Source organism: Myotis brandtii, unplaced genomic scaffold (genome assembly GCF_000412655.1).
Source record: "Myotis brandtii unplaced genomic scaffold, ASM41265v1 scaffold187, whole genome shotgun sequence".
NCBI classification, from domain to species: Eukaryota; Metazoa; Chordata; class Mammalia; order Chiroptera; family Vespertilionidae; genus Myotis; species Myotis brandtii.
The window spans coordinates 5,662,595-5,681,171 of record NW_005356944.1 but is presented as its reverse complement, the minus strand read 5'-3'; the positions used below and the strand labels follow the sequence as shown (position 1 = coordinate 5,681,171).

General features: G+C 45.3%; 1 protein-coding gene across 5 annotated transcripts in view; it reads right to left on the bottom strand.

Annotated features, from left to right (window-relative positions):
* Positions 1–397: 397 nt before the first annotated feature.
* EHF (ets homologous factor) overlaps positions 398–18,577 on the bottom strand; it is a 44,204-nt gene continuing 26,024 nt past the window's right edge. For 3 of the 5 annotated variants that reach the window (XM_005864418.2, XM_005864415.2, XM_005864417.2), the window contains exons 3-9: positions 18,271–18,516; positions 15,735–15,797; positions 13,074–13,142; positions 12,888–12,956; positions 6,445–6,507; positions 5,010–5,205; positions 398–4,908 (exon numbers count right to left, since the gene is read on the bottom strand). In XM_005864418.2, coding sequence (XP_005864480.1) covers positions 4,809–4,908; positions 5,010–5,205; positions 6,445–6,507; positions 12,888–12,956; positions 13,074–13,142; positions 15,735–15,797; positions 18,271–18,516 — 806 coding nt within the window. In that variant the 3' untranslated portion in view covers positions 398–4,808. The remainder of the gene's footprint in view (positions 4,909–5,009; positions 5,206–6,444; positions 6,508–12,887; positions 12,957–13,073; positions 13,143–15,734; positions 15,798–18,270; positions 18,517–18,577) is intronic. The other 2 variants (XM_005864416.2, XM_014538169.1) reach the window with 2 other exon arrangements.

The following is an 18,577-nucleotide window of genomic DNA, read 5'->3' as shown; positions in this document are numbered from 1 at the left end:
CTCCTTCCCTTATATCCTTCAGATATTTACTGGAATGTTTCATTCTTAACCCTGCCTAAACTTTCAATATATCCCTACATACTCCAGCACGCTCCTCTTCCTTGCTCTTCATTTCTTGACTACACATTGGACATGCTCTGTTTTGTCCATTAGTGCTTCATTTCTTGTCCATTTCCATTTGATAGAACATAAACTTCACAAGAGCAGTGTGTTTTGTCTCTCATTCTGTGCCATAACTCAGTGCCTAGGACAGTGCCTGGCACAGAGTGGATGCTCAATAAACGCTTATTGAATAAATAATGCGAAAACTGCATAGGTTTTGTTGCTATAGACTGCGTGCATTTCCTCTAAGCCCAGCTGTGGATGGCTTGTGGAAGCACGGAACACACAGTTACAAGATGGTCTATGTGGTTTTTATTAGTGCTTTCTGGGACCCAGCAAACAAAAAAAAAACAAAACAAATGTATTTTGAAAAATATAATTCTTTCATAGAAGAGGAATACTCAATTTGAATTTAACATAGTTTAAAGGGCGAGATTTCTGATCTTTAAAAAATAGTTGTAATAGGGTCATTTCCTACAAATGGTCTACCCAGAAATCAGATGGGAAGAAAAGCAAGATTTATGCAGACAGCTATGAAAAGATTAATCCCAATTCAGCTAAATTTGTGACCGTTTACACATTTCAGTGGTTCATAAGGCACAGCTTCAATGTGTTTTTATTAAACGCTGTATCTCTTATTGCAGAAATGAGGTTAATTCAGCTCTGATATTGTGACTGCTAGGTTGTTCTTTCAGACAGTAAGTGTTCGTCCATTAGGTTCATATGGAGCATCTATTACACCCCATATAATTAGATAAACTCTTCACATACTTGGTTTCATGCAGTGCATATTGTAGGCACTTGACAAATGTTTTTTTTTAAAACTACAGAATAATAATATGATTGCTTTCCTTCTTACTATTTTTCCTATCTTTTATACATTTGGAAAACATCACACTTGCAAAACTAAAATCTAACATGCATGACTCACCTTATCAAAAGATCCCTCCATATTTTTCAAAAAGAAAAAAATATATATAAACCAATCCCCAAATACTAAAACTTAGAACTGCTTTACACTTAAATAGCAATTTACATCATATAAACACATTCATAATCTTCATTGGTTAAAACAGGTCAAAGGTATATTCCTGGTTTCTTATACCAGACAAATCTCACAGTTCCTAATAAAGCAACAGAATTCTCATCCAACACATGACTTTCGGGAGCAAACAGCCTATTTTGGTTTCATTTCAGCGAAGGTTGGAAGGCAAAGTAAGGAGTTTCACAATAAAATGTTCATCTAATAGGGTCACATGTCCTTGAAGTTATGGCCGTTGTGCTCTTATTCCGGTGAAGAAATGATTCACATCCCAATTCTGGGTCTGGCCTCCCAATCCAAGGAGTCTTCCAGAAGACATTCATTTGTTAACTCAACAAATATGTATTGAGCACCTATCTCATGCTAGTTGCAGCGGGGGGGGGGGGGGGGGAGAATATTGATAAGATGTAGTCCCTGCCCACAAAGAGCTTACAGTCTAGAAAGGCAAACACTTTGAGAAAGGACTAGCTTGTCTAAAGGAAAACTCATAACCTGGGTCTGCCTGGCTCAGAAGGCAAGTTCAAGAAGCTGTCGGTATGGCCCTGGGCCGTACTCAAGTTTCATCAAGTCAAATAACTAGGCACCATGGATAACCTGAGTCTGGTAACGTCTTAGCAATACATCTCCTGCCTCGGGTTCCCATGAAAACTATATATGAGTCTAAGCCTTTAGCTTAAGGAAGGTTCAAGGAGACCATGTGCAGTGACTATGTGAACACCCAGCACAGATAAGCTTCTCGAGGGAGAAGCTGTGTGTCCCCCGCAAAGAAGGGGTTGCTTCACTTGATGCTGGCTTATCTCTGGGATTTTACTCTCCCTTTCAACACTGTGGTGGGAAGTATTCTGTTCACACCCCAAGTTGGCATGGCTCGATTACCTTGAGTTCTCCAAGTCACGAACAGCACAGAGAAAATGCATCAAACTCAAGCCAAGACAATAGAGAGATAATCTGAGAACTTAATACTCCAGCGTATTTAAGTAGGAACTGGGTGCCAAGAAACCGTCATTCTCAAGAAATAACACAATCTGCTAATTATCTGCAGAACTGTTCCAGTCGGTACTCCCCAGTCTCGCTTACTACCTAGCAAAGATTGCTCTTCAACAGAGAAGGTGCAGAAAGAGCCAATTTGGAGGACTATATGAAACTTACAGGGGAAGGGCAAACTCAGGGAACAATCTAGTCACCTTAAGTGACAAATAAGCAAAGCCAAGGAAGGAATAGCAGAGAGAGGATTAGCAGGTGCCCCTAATATCTTCACACAATTTGGACGCACACAGACACTCAAACAGTCATGTGTTGACACCAATTCAAATATCTGGATGTTTTATTCATTCTGTGTGAAGTATAGTCAAATGCTGGGAAGGCCTCATAGTTCCTAGCCTGGCTTGGAAAACAAGGTGTTCCTTTTACAGGAATGTGTCGGAGCTGGGTTGCTCACTGTTATTTCTCTCGGTTCCCTCAGTAACTGTTACTTTACAACACTAAGTAACACCTTTGTGGAGGTGACCAAGCCAGGCAGAAACAAAAATGAACTTGGTTGTACCTTCAGAAGGTCATTCATCTCACTACCCTGGTGTGCAAAGATCACCATTCATAATGGTTGTCATTATAAGGAAGACAAATTGTTAATTCTTCTTACTCCTAGCCTTCTAGATACATTACAAACACTTTGCAATCTTTGACTAAGAATTGCTCACCTCTGCTGGCTAAGACATGGTGTCAGGCGGGCCATTAGTTGATGAAGAGCACTCCCTCTTATTGGTACGTGTCTTCCGCCCCATAGTATTGCTCAAGAGAGGCAGGAGGGAGGAGAAAGCCAAGGACATGGGGATCCCAAAAGAAAAGTTGCAAAAGGGTGGATATTCAAATCCATTTGCAAAGTGTCTACAGGCTCACAGACCTCCCAGATTACAAGACCCAGTGATAAGTCCCCAGGTACCCCCAAACAACCCCACCATTGAAGTCTCCAACTCCTTACTGACTATAGCTCCTAAGCTCTTCTCTGTTTTTCTCTTTCATCCTTTTTTTTCTATGTCTTTTTTCTTTTTAAACTTTCCTCTGGTTGCAAATCTGCACAATACACCATTCACTTTGGGATGAGTTCATATGAGACAAGAAAAAGATGATCCCAAAGAGGAAAGACTAAGAATTAATATCTGCAAAGCAGTTTTCCCCTGGAACACACACACACACACACACACACACACACACACACACTCTCTCTCTCTCTCTCTCTCTCTCTCTCTCTCTCTCACACACACACACACACACACACACACACATTTTCTCTCAGCATTTCTTTCTACAATATGATTTTTAGTCTGCTTTGTGATCCCAGAGAAAATGTCTTCTTTTCGTTCTTGCTACATTACTTTGTTCAATTTGTCTGACTTTGTCTCTCATCTGGGGTTCAGAAAAGAAGTCCCTCTAGTTACTTAAGCCCACTTTCCTTAATATTTTAAAAATTAAAAAGAAGCTGGACTTTGAATCTTGCTTCTGCTTCTTCTTAGGGACTAAAAGATCTTACATATCTTATTCTTCTGAGAATAAGTCACCATTGTCATCTTGACTGGCTAAATCGGTGGTTCTCAATCAAGTGCAATTTTGCCCCCCTCCCCGCCCCTCTGCCATGGGGGACACTTGAAAATGTCTGAAGACATTTTTGGTTGTCACAACTTTGGAACAGGAGTGCTACTGGCCTCTAGAGGGTAGAGGTCATGGACAGTGCCACACATCCTACAACGCACAGGAGAGTCAAATAATGCACAACAAAGAATTATTCAGCCAAAAATGTCAACTGTGTTCACTGAGAAACCATGGACTACAGGAATACAAGAGCAAACTCATTGCCACCTCCTTTTTCCCATTTAGTTTTTCAGCAATTGGGACAAAAATAACCAAGACTGGACCCTTTCTTAAGTATCTAGAAGTGAGCAGAGGTGGTGATTGAAGTTTGTTCCACCAATCATCCACGGGGAAGGGAGGAAGACAGCCTTGGCATCAGAATCATTTCTGAGTGAGAAAAAAAGCCCCCACCCTTATTCTCCTGGCTGATTTACTGATTGCAAGTCATGTGATTATGCAGTGGTTACAGTCCACCTGGATTTTTGGAAGTCCTTCTCCACGCAGTGGCTCCTAAGGGTTAGGTGAAACTTCCCAGCAGCCTCCAGTTCATGCCGTCAATAGGAGACCCTGGATGGAGCTCATCCTTGCAACCACGCCCACCTCTCTTAATGAGGCCATGTCGTTGCTTAGGTATGAAGGACACACGCCACCTTTTCCTAAATCACTTGCATATAAAAATATTTAATGCCCTTCAATTTTTCCCCCTTCTCTCGGCAAGAAGCATGAAGGCCACAGACCCATTCTTCTTGCAAGTGGAATGAACTTCACAATAAAGGCAAACACCAATCACAACCACATACAGCATCATAATTCACAGAAAACTGTGTACGTTGGCTCCCCAAACAGGATGTACTTCAAAGTAACAAAATGAGTTTATCAACTGTAGTGTTCCTTCTTCCCGTTAGAAGTCGATTTTTTTTTTCTCCCTCTCTCCCTCATGGTACATAAATAGCAGAGAAAAGTCGTCTTGGACATATTTACATCCAGGAGTTCCCGGCTTGCTGGGATGTGGGGTCTGTTTTGGGTTGTGTTCCAAGGGTCAGTTTTCATTTTCTCTCCATCCACGTGCGTTCTTCCCAAATTTATACACCAGTCTCCGTCCGTCCACTCGCTCCAGGATTTCTCTTTTGTAGTAATATCTGTAACAGAGGACATTGGTAAGGTGGCTGCTCAGACTGAGCCTGCCGGGGACTACCTGGTCGTGCGGCCGTCTCGTGTGCGGAGACCAGCACCCCCTCACCTCATGGCCCGGCTGAGTTTCTCGTAGGTCATGCTGCTGTTGTTCTTCTTTTTGCCCCACAGCTGAGCCACCGCCTCCGACTTCAAGAACCTGAAGATGCCTTCCGACCTGTCTTCCCACTTGATTAACCCTGGATTCTTGTCTGGGTTCAGGAGGATGTCCCGGATGAATTCCCATAAGTGAGTCCCTCGCGGGTCTGAGAAGCAGAAAGAGGAGTTTAGTGATGGCCGAAGTCACAGCGAACCAGGCGCCAAGCAAACATAGAGTTGGAACATCTTCCATCCGACGGGAGATCCTCAATTCTCCCCCTACCCACCCGCGAAGCCAGATCACAGAATTCCCAAATATTGTACATATTAACAAGATGTTTGACAATGAACTAGCACAGTTTTTTGTTTGTTTGTTTGCTTTGTTTTTAGTTTGCAAAACAGGAAACTGGGACACAGAATTTAAGTGACTTGACCACGGTTACATAGTTAACTAGTGGCAAAATCAAGAGGAAAGAATAGGTGTCAGGTGACCTATTTTTAGAGTATCTTCTAAGTATTGTTGACAACTGTTCTGGGATTCATTTCAACGTGTTACTTCCCCAGAAGGCAACTTTCAACCACTTTTACTTAGCAAGTACTTCACCCATTAAATCACTCCCACCCAGCAACTGTGCACACCGACTGGGTTCTAGTATTGTAACTCCTAGAACAGATGGGGGTGAGGTCTCCCTGAGGTTGAGGGGGTCAATTTAAAAATGAAGGGGTAACTGTAATAAGATTAGCAAATTCAATTATATCCCCCAGTAGACTTGTGACACACAAACCCACCCACGCCTGCCAGTTTGAGGGCCTCTGTGGGATGACCTGGAGTAGCAGATAAGGAAGATGGCCAGTTCCCTGCAATTTCTAGATTACACCATCTTCATTTATTTCTACACAACCCCCCGCCCCTACACACACACACACCTTATCTCTGATATTTCGCACACTTTCATAAGGTTTTATTATTGGGGGACATACAACTTCAACCAAGGAGCACGGTTGAATCTTAAGAATAAAGTCATTTCTTGGAACAACAAGTCTACAAAGGTAGGAAGCCAACATTCAGCAAAAGCAAATAATACTGCATCTCAGCTGTTTCTCTCTATCTTTCTCCTCCTCCCCCGCTTTTTTTTCTGGAGAAAGGGAACCTGCTAGCCCCATGCCTATAGGAAATCTCAGTTTTTTAAGAACAAAGAACAGAATAAGGCCATATATTCATTGGGGCTCCACTTCAGGGGGTTACTCTGCCAGTAAGTGTTGCCTCTATTTTCTCACCCTCCCCAGTCTGAGGAGAAGAATTGGAGGCAGCAGGCAGAGGCAACATTTGTCTAAAAACTAGTGGCCTCCAATTATACCCAAGTTGAAGAACGGGCTAAGTGCCATCTGAAAGCCAGCCGACTTACTGTGCTTTTTGGTGTGGGACTTGGCAGGGTGGTCTTGCTCCTTCTTCACATCAGGTGACTCTGCTGAAGAGAAAAACAAGAGCTGTTTAATTTCCCTCTTCCCTTCAATTGTCATTTTCATTTCTTCATCTACCCATGTAACCAATTTTTATTGAGCACCTACTACATGCCTGGCACATTTCCAATACAAAACAGAGAGGATAACTGCTCTGGAAAAAAATACTGCAGGGTAAGAACTGAGGATAGAAGTATGGAGATGGGACTAATTGGCAATTTCATATAAGGTGGTGGTTACAGAAGAGACCAGAAGGGCGTCAGGGAGACAGCCATGCAGAGAGCTTGTGCAAGAGTCTTCCAAGAATGAGAATAGTAAGTGCAAAGGCCCTGAGGTCAGTGTGAGTTTGCTATGTCCACAGAGCAGCAGGAAGCCAGTGTGCCAGTGAGCAAGGGGCAGAGGGGAGGAGGACCATACCATTAAGGCTTTGTGGGATCTTAGCCTGTATTCTGAGAGATCTGTTGAGCCACTGAAGGATTTAGGTCATTGAAAGGGTTTTTGTTTTTCATGATACAAAAATGTAAACATTTATAACAAAGAAAGATGGCTTTTAAGCCAAAGGAGGGCCTTTTTTGGCATGCAAGTTTACATTTTAATCAGCCTGACAAAGAGGCCATTGACTGGCCTGAGCTCAGTACAGAGGGCCACGCGGGCTATGGAAACACAGATTAGTTTAACAAATGACTCATTATGGTAACCCTGTGACTATCACCAGCGAGGAGATGACAGAGGCGGAATAAAACTTCTTGAAAAGAAAAATAAATGATCTAGCTCTGTGTGTGTGTGTGTGTGTGTGTGTGTGTGTGTGTGTGTGTCAGTGGGTACTTCCCATGTCCAAGGCAGATCTTAGCACACACAAAAAATCACACAATCAAAAATCCACCAGTTTTAATAGAGTAGTCCCTAAATGCAAGCCAGTTTTGCTAAGAAACTGGGCCAGCAAAATGCATCGCTTCTGCATGTGTTACATTGGGACTTCTTAACCTAGGCTTCACTATCGTAGTTGTGGCCTTCAAGGGCATTTCAGACTGGCTGAAAATATATGCAAAGGGAGAGGGTCTGAAGCATTCATTCAATTGTCAAGAGTGGGCCATTATTCAAAAAAAAAAAAGTTTGAGTAACCATTTGCTCCTATTTTAAGTAGTTAAGAAGAACAGCTACTGATATTGAGCACTTACTATGTAAAAGGCACGGAGCTAGGCATATTACATGACTCACTTTATTTCATTCACACAAAAACCCTGTGAGGTAGGTACTATTAAGACCCAGCGTTTACAGCAACAAAGGAGCTGAGACACAGAGAGGTCAAATGACTTGTCTAAAGTCACACAGCCTGAGAGGGGAGCCAAGATGCTAACACGGTCAGTTTGAACCCAGAGCCTTTATTATAACCACTAGTCTCTGCCATTTCTTAAGCTGGTGGCACATAACAGATGTGACGAAAGTCTCCCCCGCTGAGAATCAGGGCCAGTTCTCTAATTATGCTCTAGTTAGTGGGGGAAAGTCATTCCAAGTTGATGATTCCGTATTTCTCAGTGCGCAGGGACACACTCGCCTCTCTGATCACCCAGCCTGCCAGGACGCGGGGCTCCCAGCAGTTTCCCTGAGAGCCGTGGCAAGTTGGGGGAGAGGGATTTAATAAGATCTGGTTAGAAAAGGAACCTCTTGTTCTGAGTAAGAATTCCTCCCCTGGCTTTGCCAGCCAGAGACCCGCACCTGCCTTGGGTTTCTCTGAAATCCAGAAGGACAAATTCACAGGAAATGCAAGGAGACTTCACTCTCCCTCCCTGTAGGTTTCAGGGTGAGGTTGCAACATCCCATCAGGATGTGACAATATTGCAACAGGTCTGGCGCTCACCCCGGTTTCCAAGTGTACATCACTCTGACAGGGCCACGTTGTTCTTCAGACAAAGAGTGGCATTTACCCAGCAGGCCACAAGCAAAGCTCGTCTTCAAATGGCAGGGCCTTTATTTCAAAGCCAAGGTTGAATTCAGAAAAAAAAACACCAGTGTCTCCCAGTTTATTGGCCCCAATCATTGCGTATGGGTTCCATGCTGGTGTCGAATCAATTTAAGGTAACTTTGTGAATAAGACAGAAACCTTAGACCCTTCTCCCCAGAAAAAAAATGCACATATTGTTCACTTGTGAAAATCTGTGAACAATCCCAGGGGTTCGTGGCTCACTTCGGAGTCCATGGACTCCAGATTAAAAAACCCCAGGCCAGATAGACCATGAGGGAATTTTCTCTCTGAGATGTCAGCCATTTACCTAGGCTAGATCTCCGTCCAGTTTGGAAAAGACCAAATAAAAATTATTCCCCAATACAAATGTTTCCATCATCGTACGGAGGATTATGCAGCCCAAAGCTAAAGGAAACCCTCATTCTTCCAGCCTCCTTGTGCGGTCCGAGCGTGAGGGCAAGCTCTGGAATCCCTGAGCTGCCTTCACACTAAAATCTTTTGATCTGAAACCTCCCTTTAATAAGATGGCCTCTCCCCCTCCTATTCCCCTCACCCCCAATAAAAGTCAAAACCTTTGAAGGCAGCCATGTGGTTAGGTGACTCATGCTTATAAAAGGAGGGCTCGCTCTGGGGCAGTGGTCCAGCTTGGCTTTCTCTCGCTGGGCGCCCAGGCCTCTCAGGCCAAGGTCTGGCCAGGGCAGGGGCAGCACGAAGCCCCGGGTTTATGATGCAAGAGCCAGATGGTGACTTCAGCTAAGCTGCTTCGCAAGAAGCGAAGATTAGAAGCATTTGCATATGATTCAGCTGTGAGCCATTTCTTTACGGGATATACAAATTTGAGTGTTATAATAGACCGTGCCACCCTAGCTTTAGGCTCAGCAAGTCGGTGAATAAACACATCAGGCCCGAGTTGGCGTGATTGGCTCGAGGACTATCGGGCAGATCAGGAACACTGGCGGCAGCCATTTTATGAAATGGGCAGATGGCAGGGAAATCAAAACAGAGGCCGCTGCCCCGCCCACCTTTATCACCGAGGGCATCAGTTTACCGGGCCTCGCCTTCGCTCCACTGGTAACTTGCATTAAAACATAGAAAGGTACTTAACTGCATTCAGTCTAATGGGAGCATGAAAGGTAAAGACTCAGACAAACGACCACGCTCTCTTTTTTTTTTTGCTGGGGGAGGGGCTCTGGGCTGATCCAATAGACACTAAACTATACTGAAAGGAATTAATAATCACATATCCTACTGGAGGGCTGTTATGCCAAAGAATTTGGCAACCCCTGACACTCAATTTGTTCTTTAAGGGATAATTCTGGTGGAAGGCCTGAATTGATTATCTCATTTTCCAGCCTGTGTTACACTCTACACTCGTGGGGTAGGGATGAGGGGCAGGGGGATCATGGGGAGCAGATTTGTAAAGCCCATTTAAAGAAGGCCTTTTCGGAAATAGGAGACTGTGAGTTTTCTGCCGCTGCCAATCTGAAAGCAGGAACTGGCCTCTGGGGCCCCGCAGACGCTGAGGTTCAGAAGTCAGGACACGGAAGAGGGGCCTGGCGGGGAGGGCAGCAGGGCTGTGATTATGGCTTTTAGGCTTCCTAGGCGCCTCAAGACCTACCAACCCCCGAGGCTCAGGAAGTGGTTGGTTCCACCTTACTTCTGGTTGGAATCTTTTGCCATAAGCCAAAGACCCAACCGGAAGGACGTGGGAGGCGACACCTTAGGAAGTGTGAGAGGAAGTCAGAGGGGAGCAGGCGGGTGGTTTCCTCGGCTCTGAAACCTTGCTCAGGACGGGGTGGCAACGATTGCCACAGAAATGTTACCTCGATTGGCTCAGTTCCCCCAGAAGGGCAGATCCAGTGTTGGATCTGTTTCTTAATTTCCACAGATATGTAGAGTGACACAAAGTATGGGTCACTGGGGGGAGGGGGAAGTAGAGAAATGAATTGGCCTCAGTTCTTAACCTCAATCCCAGAGGCATTTACCCTGGCTCCCAGCCCTGTCTCGTTCCAGGGGCTTGACCGTACAAAACCTCAAACCAAAAGCTTTCATTCTTTCAGTTCTCAAAAACATACTCAGCAAAAGCAAAAAAAAAAAAAAAAGAGGGAAGAGGGGTTGTTGTTTGATTCTGTGCTTTCTTCCCCAAACACTCATTTAAATCCAAGGTCTGAAGTTGTCCCAAATTCAATTCCAAGAAAGGGCGATTCACTTGCGACAAGTCTAAGCTCCGTTTCACAGACCCAGACAGATCCACAAGTGCGCACCCAGATTGAAGGTCAACGGGAAACCCTCTATTCATCTCCCCAATGCACTCAGTCCTACCTGCTACATGCCAAGGTACCTATTTCTAAACGGAGGGGGGAGCATAATCTGAAAGGCCCTCTCTCAGACTGTGAGCAGACCAACCCTCTCATTCAATGTAACCTTGATTGAGTCATGGATAGCCAACAGGTGCATCTAATCTTAACCAAATACATACAACTAAGGTGAACAGAATTCAAAAAGTGACTGGAGAGTCCTGATGAGCCAGGCTTCAAGAACTGACAAAATAGTGTGATTTCTGGGCTTCTGAAAATTTCCAATTGCTCCCCCTCTACCCAAAGACCATTGCCACAGGTTCACGGACCTTCATTAGACCTTTCTCTAAAGCCAAATAGTTTATCGAAAATCAAATATAGCCTTCTTCCCCCATAAGTATACTCAAGTATGAATAATTTTATCAGACAGTTTCCCAAGAGCCAGTTTTTGTTGAAAAGAGAGTTTTTGTTATCACAAGAAGAGTGACGTGGTTTCACAGGAGACAAACACTTTTCCTAGAGGCACCCGCACTGGTCATATTCCATGTACAAATATTGGCTCAAAAGCAGATCTTTTATGAATAGTAACTCTGTCCCTTTCCTCGCTTTTTAATGAGAAAGACTCCAGCAAAGTGGAAACATAGGATGTTGGCAATTCTCATTAACACTCAGTAAGCGACTTACATGAGGCACACAGCCTCTGATGTCAAGACAACTTACCTACAGGAAGGTGATTGGTGGTTGTCATGGAGATCTGGGCTCGGCAGAATGTTTTGCTGTCCAACAAATCTGTAGCCATGAAAAGATAAAGGACATTGAGAGCCCCCTCTGACGACAGAACTTTTTGGCTATTAGGAGAGCAAAATCAGAATGGAAAAGGGCATGCAGTGCTGGGGAGTTAGTTACCTACTGTGCTACCATAGTTGGTGTCATATAAATAGTTTTCTTCTTTCCAAGTGTTCATGATGGAAGGGTCTACAAAGGACAGAAAATGGGAACGGTCAGCAATCATCATCCCTGGGGAGGAGCTTCCCTTTTCTAACTCACGGCTCATTAGAGAGGCATAGGAGCTAGGCGGGTGGTCCCCAGAGAGTAGGGAGACAATGCTACTCCAGCCACCTGTAACTTTATAATAATGTCACCCTCTGTTTCTTCCAGTGTCCTGGGGAAATGGACTTTGCTATAGCTCTATCCGTGTGTTCTGCACCTGTTGCATTGTGGGGGAAGTTGCAACAGTGGAATTCTGACCTAGACCAATGCTTGGGTTTCCTGGGAATTTTCTCAGACTGCACACGGCAGGGGGTGGGTTGAGGAGCCTGACCTTGTCTTGCATTCTACTACACAGGGACCAGAATATTTTTACACTAGAAAAAGACATTGTTAGAGACAAATAAATTCATGATTAATGAACAACTTTTTTCCAGTAATATGTTCCTGGGAGAATTAATGATGTTTCCGTCAGGAAAAAAAAAGTCTAGTCATTTTCATCATAGTGTCTTCATTGCTGCAATCCAGAGAGATCTCTCCTCAAGTTGAGCGACAGCCCCCTCCCTCTAGGATTCCTCCAATTAGCTTAAGGGACAACGTGAAATTCTCAAAACACAAATCCAACAACTTTTAAGAGTAGGGCCCCATTGCCTCATCTTGCAAAAGCATCTCTCTCTCTCTCTCTCTCTCTCTCTCTCTCAGCAAGCTTGGACTCTGATTCCCAAAGACCATTGCCACAGGTTCACGGACCTTCATTAGACCTTTCTCTAAAGCCAAATAGTTTATCGAAAATCAAATATAGCCTTCTTCCCCCATAAGTATACTCAAGTATGAATAATTTTATCAGACAGTTTCCCAAGAGCCAGTTTTTGTTGAAAAGAGAGTTTTTGTTATCACAAGAAGAGTGACGTGGTTTCACAGGAGACAAACACTTTTCCTAGAGGCACCCGCACTGGTCATATTCCATGTACAAATATTGGCTCAAAAGCAGATCTTTTATGAATAGTAACTCTGTCCCTTTCCTCGCTTTTTAATGAGAAAGACTCCAGCAAAGTGGAAACATAGGATGTTGGCAATTCTCATTAACACTCAGTAAGCGACTTACATGAGGCACACAGCCTCTGATGTCAAGACAACTTACCTACAGGAAGGTGATTGGTGGTTGTCATGGAGATCTGGGCTCGGCAGAATGTTTTGCTGTCCAACAAATCTGTAGCCATGAAAAGATAAAGGACATTGAGAGCCCCCTCTGACGACAGAACTTTTTGGCTATTAGGAGAGCAAAATCAGAATGGAAAAGGGCATGCAGTGCTGGGGAGTTAGTTACCTACTGTGCTACCATAGTTGGTGTCATATAAATAGTTTTCTTCTTTCCAAGTGTTCATGATGGAAGGGTCTACAAAGGACAGAAAATGGGAACGGTCAGCAATCATCATCCCTGGGGAGGAGCTTCCCTTTTCTAACTCACGGCTCATTAGAGAGGCATAGGAGCTAGGCGGGTGGTCCCCAGAGAGTAGGGAGACAATGCTACTCCAGCCACCTGTAACTTTATAATAATGTCACCCTCTGTTTCTTCCAGTGTCCTGGGGAAATGGACTTTGCTATAGCTCTATCCGTGTGTTCTGCACCTGTTGCATTGTGGGGGAAGTTGCAACAGTGGAATTCTGACCTAGACCAATGCTTGGGTTTCCTGGGAATTTTCTCAGACTGCACACGGCAGGGGGTGGGTTGAGGAGCCTGACCTTGTCTTGCATTCTACTACACAGGGACCAGAATATTTTTACACTAGAAAAAGACATTGTTAGAGACAAATAAATTCATGATTAATGAACAACTTTTTTCCAGTAATATGTTCCTGGGAGAATTAATGATGTTTCCGTCAGGAAAAAAAAAGTCTAGTCATTTTCATCATAGTGTCTTCATTGCTGCAATCCAGAGAGATCTCTCCTCAAGTTGAGCGACAGCCCCCTCCCTCTAGGATTCCTCCAATTAGCTTAAGGGACAACGTGAAATTCTCAAAACACAAATCCAACAACTTTTAAGAGTAGGGCCCCATTGCCTCATCTTGCAAAAGCATCTCTCTCTCTCTCTCTCTCTCTCTCTCAGCAAGCATGTCTGACTCTGATTGACTCTTCAGATTTCAGATTCAAAGGAAACTCCCCTCTACCTACCCCAAATGAAGCCCAACTCCTACGCAACCCCCACATCTGGGCTAGTCTCCAACAGAAGCATTTTCTTTCCTGGCTGGCCGAGAGCTGCAAGATCTGGCAAGGAGTTCTCACCTCGCTCGCTCGTCCCTACCAGGAAATTCCTGCTTTCTTCTCTTCACAGATCAAGGCTGCCCTCGGCTCCCCTCCTGCCCGGCTTCTGAATTTCTGGGCCGGGTGGTAAGTCACTGGCCGAGTTTCATTTTGTTTTTACAACATAAAAGGTATAAAACCTGAGTCACTGGCTAAGTCCTCTTGTTTACGACACAGGGATTTAGCTGGTATTTTAACTAATAGCTACGTGTTTGGGCACTCCAAGCCCAATCTCTTGGGGTTACACCCTCTCTCCTTGTTGGGTCACCTCGTACACCTGTTGTTGTCTCTGAAAACAAACTGAACCAAAAGGTTTGGAGGTGTTGGCCCCTCTGTGAGCCTCTTCTCCCCTCCTCCCTGGGCGGACCTTCTCCTCCACCCTTTGGCTTAGCTTTTCTGAACTGGCAACACAAGAATGTCTGGATGGTCAAGGAGGAATTATCAAGTTACTTGGGATCTCTGCATGCCATCCTGGCTACGGTGGGGCTATCTGCCCGGTCACTGTGGGGGTGGGGCACACCATCTCTCTACTAACCCCCTGTGTCTGCCTCTACGACAGCCAGACCCATAAAGCACAGACCATCCAGGTAACCCAACCCCTGGTCTGTGGGAGAAGGCAGAGCTAGGAAAAGCTAATTAACATGCTTAGCAGCTATTGTTTTTGGCTTTAATAATAGTAGACTAGCCCCCTTATAAAAGAGCAAATAATTGCATGGGGCCAATTTGGGCTCTGGGTGGCTCACAAATCACTCCTAGGTGCAATTCTGCCCTTAATGGCTGGCACGCAACCCTCAGGCGGGCCTGTGGGCTCTCATGGCTTGCAGCCTCACCGATGAGGACCTGGGCCCTGGAGCAGTGGCAGCTGCACAGTCTCATCATGGCCAGTGGACTTTCAGGGACTTGCATAGCTCTCCTTAGACCAAGAGGCCATAGGCCAAAGGTCAATGTGCAAGGACATCTGATTTGTGCAAGGCCACTGGGCAAAACTTCTTGAGGCAGTCATTGCCCCCTGCAAGTCTCCAGGGGTGACCAAAAGTCCCCAGGTGAGAGATTAGGATGGGGGAAGGAGAACAAAAATGAATAGGGATGCCGTGGGACTGCAGACCCCATTGAGAGCCCAGAGTAATCTTTCACCTAAAAGAGCACAGAAAGCAGAAGTTGGGTTCCATAGCTGCCTTTGACATTCCTACGGAACCTCTGAGAGCCCTAGAAACCACAGTAAGTACAACAGCAAGTCTGCATCTTCGTCCTTTTTGTGTAACACTCCTACCAAGGGAGGGGGAGAGGGAGAAACATAGACTCTTCCTCTTCCCTCCCCTTGCTTCTCCTAACTTGGTCAAGTCCCCTGACTCTGTGGTGAGAAGGAGGCCCACATAGACTCTGCAATTTCCCAGCTCCTGGAGCGGAGCCTGGATGATGTCCTGGCCAGTAGTGGGAAGCAGAGAAGTGTGGGCAGAATTGGTCTCACCATCAGTCTAGAAATCAGAAATAGTTGGCAGTCACTGGTCCCAAGCCCAGGGGATGAGGCTCACAGAGGGTGGCCCCTTGGAGACAGCCAGGGAAGAGGCGTCCCTGGGTTTCCTGCCAAAATACTGGCTCCTTCCTGCTCCCACACTCCCTTGCACTCACTCCCCATTGTCCCCCCCAGGGATTTGCCTACCAAGTTGGCTCTCTTTGCTACTACTCACCCGTTTGTTCAGTCTTGACAATGACATTGTGTGTGGACTGGAACAGGTCACTGCTGCACTGGCCTGTGAAGGGCAGAGTGGGAAAGTCAGAGCGGGCCCGCAGGGAGCCAAAACTTAAACAAGGACGGAGCCGACTTCTGGGAAGAGCTTCTGCCAGTCCCACTGCCTGATCGTCTGACCACCTCTGTTTGCTTATGGGAGGGGGCTTCCCTCTCTGGATCTACAAACTCAAGCCTGCACTTCCTGGCACGGAAAAATCAGTAGCTCGGGCACCCACATCGGATGGCATTATGTGGTCTTGTATAGGGAAGGCATCCAGTCTGGTGGCAATAGAACTTCAGAAGTCAGAAGACCAGTGTTCCACTAAGAACTGCAAGGCGCTTCGCCTTCCTGGGTCTTGGTTTCCTCATCTGTAAATTTAGGGGATTAAACTAGATAAAGTCATTACTAGATGGTATCTAAGGTGCTTTCCCAGCTAAGATATGACACGAGATGAAAACGCAAATATAAGGAAAACCAGTTTAATTAAACTGGCTTTATTCTTCTTTGATCTTAAAAGTAATCAAATTTATTCTTATTAGATCCAATCTATGAGCTATGGCTGGGTAAATGCAGTGATTCTTCCCTTCTTTATGCCTTGCAATTCCTCTCTGGATGTGTCATAAGTAAAAAAGCATGTATATACAGAGGAATATAGGTCGTATGATTTTTCTCCCTAGCCAGATTATAAATATCTCAGGAGCAGGGGTCATGCTCTAACCTCTCTGGCCTTCAGTTGTCCCATCTGTAAAATGGGTACAATATTTATTTTCTCAGAAAGTCATTAAATGAATCAACCCACTTAGCATGCCTAGGATACGTAAACACTTAATAAATGTAAGTTAATGGAATGTCTACAAAAAGGCAAACAACAATCAAAAGGTGAGAAATCTGGTCATTAGCCACTTCCAGAGGCACCAGCAGCACCCAGTGGGACCAAACAAGTCATGGAAGGTCAGAGATGGAAGGTCAAAGACAGCCACATCACCTCCCAGGACTCCCCACCTTGGGCTTCAATCAGGGCAAAGCTTTGAAGGTCTGGATTTAATTGGAGGTGGGAAGGTAAATATTTTTAATTCCTCAAGTGTAAGTCTGCTCTTTCTGAAGATTCCTGGGGATTATTTATAGAGCCTTGTTTGGTTTGGTTCTAGTAAAAGAAAATGTGCAACCATGTCTGTGAGGTGGGTGGGAGGGGGGGAGAAGGAAGTGCCCAGGAGCTGAATGAGGTCATCCAAAATGGCCAGCACCGAAGCCGGCTCTGTGCCCAGGCGGGGACCTGCTCAGCGTTGATGGCAGCTGTCAGGGACCGAATATGGCACATAGCCCTGGGTCTCATGCTTTCCAAAGCCCCAGCTACCTGCCCACATACAGGTTCTGCTAAGACAGACTTGACCATTCTGATGTGGACAGGCCAGCTCACTCTTGTTGTATATCACTGCTTTCCAAAATAGCTGTGGTTCTCAGAGGAGCCAGTTGTGTTTTTTTTACAGCCATTAGCAGGGCAACTTTATGGCAGTGTCAAAGACATTCTGCAAGACAAGTTGTCTGCCCACTATGTCTTACAAGCCAGTATAGAATGTGTGCGTGTGTGTATAAGCTATCGCGACGCACAGTGTTTAAATGGTGGCCGGCAGGGGGCTAGGTGAGACCTTGAAAGAGAGACATTCGACCTGGCCTGAATGGCTCAATGGTTGAGCATCAACTTGTGAGCCAGGAGGTCACAGTTTGATTCCCAGTCAGAGCATATGCCCGGGTTGCAGGCTCAAACCCCAGTGTGGGGTGTGTAGGAGGCAGCAGATCAATGACTCTCTCATCATTGATGTTTCTATCTCTCTCTCTCCCTCTCCCTTCCTCTCTGAAATATATATATATATAATTTTTTTTAAGAAAGACATTTGGCTTTAAGGGCAGCACCAACTCCAGAAATCACTGCAGAAACTTCCTACACGTGTCCAGACCATTAGCTCTAACTCCCTTTTTTGTTGTTGTTACTTAACAGAACTTCTAAGAATCTGCTGAAATATTGTAAGTCTGCTCCCCTTCCCTCCCAAAACACAAACATAGACCTAATTTTGCATATCTTCTTACTATCTTAGGTTCCATCTTAAGAACCTCGGTCTGAAAGTTTCGAAAAAAAATAGCCATGATGATCTTAGCAAGCAAGTACTTGGGAATTAAGCTATCAAACCCTGTTTGCAAGTCAAAGCGGAAAGGTTTTCTGAGAGGAGCGAGTATTCTGTGAATACCCTGCTAGCACATCTCCTGGATCATCGGCCACAGGAGAGAGTTAAATTACACTGGGTTTGTATGGGTCTTGACACACTCGCAGCCTAGTTTTTCTGCTTGTTCTCTCTCCCCCCCTTCTACTTCCCTGTCTTGGAAACAGTAATTTGGAGGTGAGACCATCCTTTGATGCCCCTGACTAGGATCTCTGCTGGCTGCAGAGACTTTGCTCTTCTCAGCTGACTCCTAGCGAGATGGAAAGAAAGACAATCACCGTTCCACTTGAGATGCTGCAAGTTGCTGTAAAGGAGCTGCCCCGCCGTCCCCGCCGCCCGGATGAACTCCTGCAAACTCATGTTGCACAGGTGCTCGCCGTTGATGTCAAACTCCTGGAAAGGGATGCAGCTGGCGTCCAGCTGGTTGGTGTCCAGCAGGTGCTGGAGCCATTCCCACACCTGGTACTTGGTCCAATACTGAGGATGGATTTCATGCCACTGGCCTCCAAAAAATCCACTGGAAACTGCAAAACAGGGGGTGGTTCTGAGTGACCCATGGTTGTTCCTGGGCATAATCCCAGACAG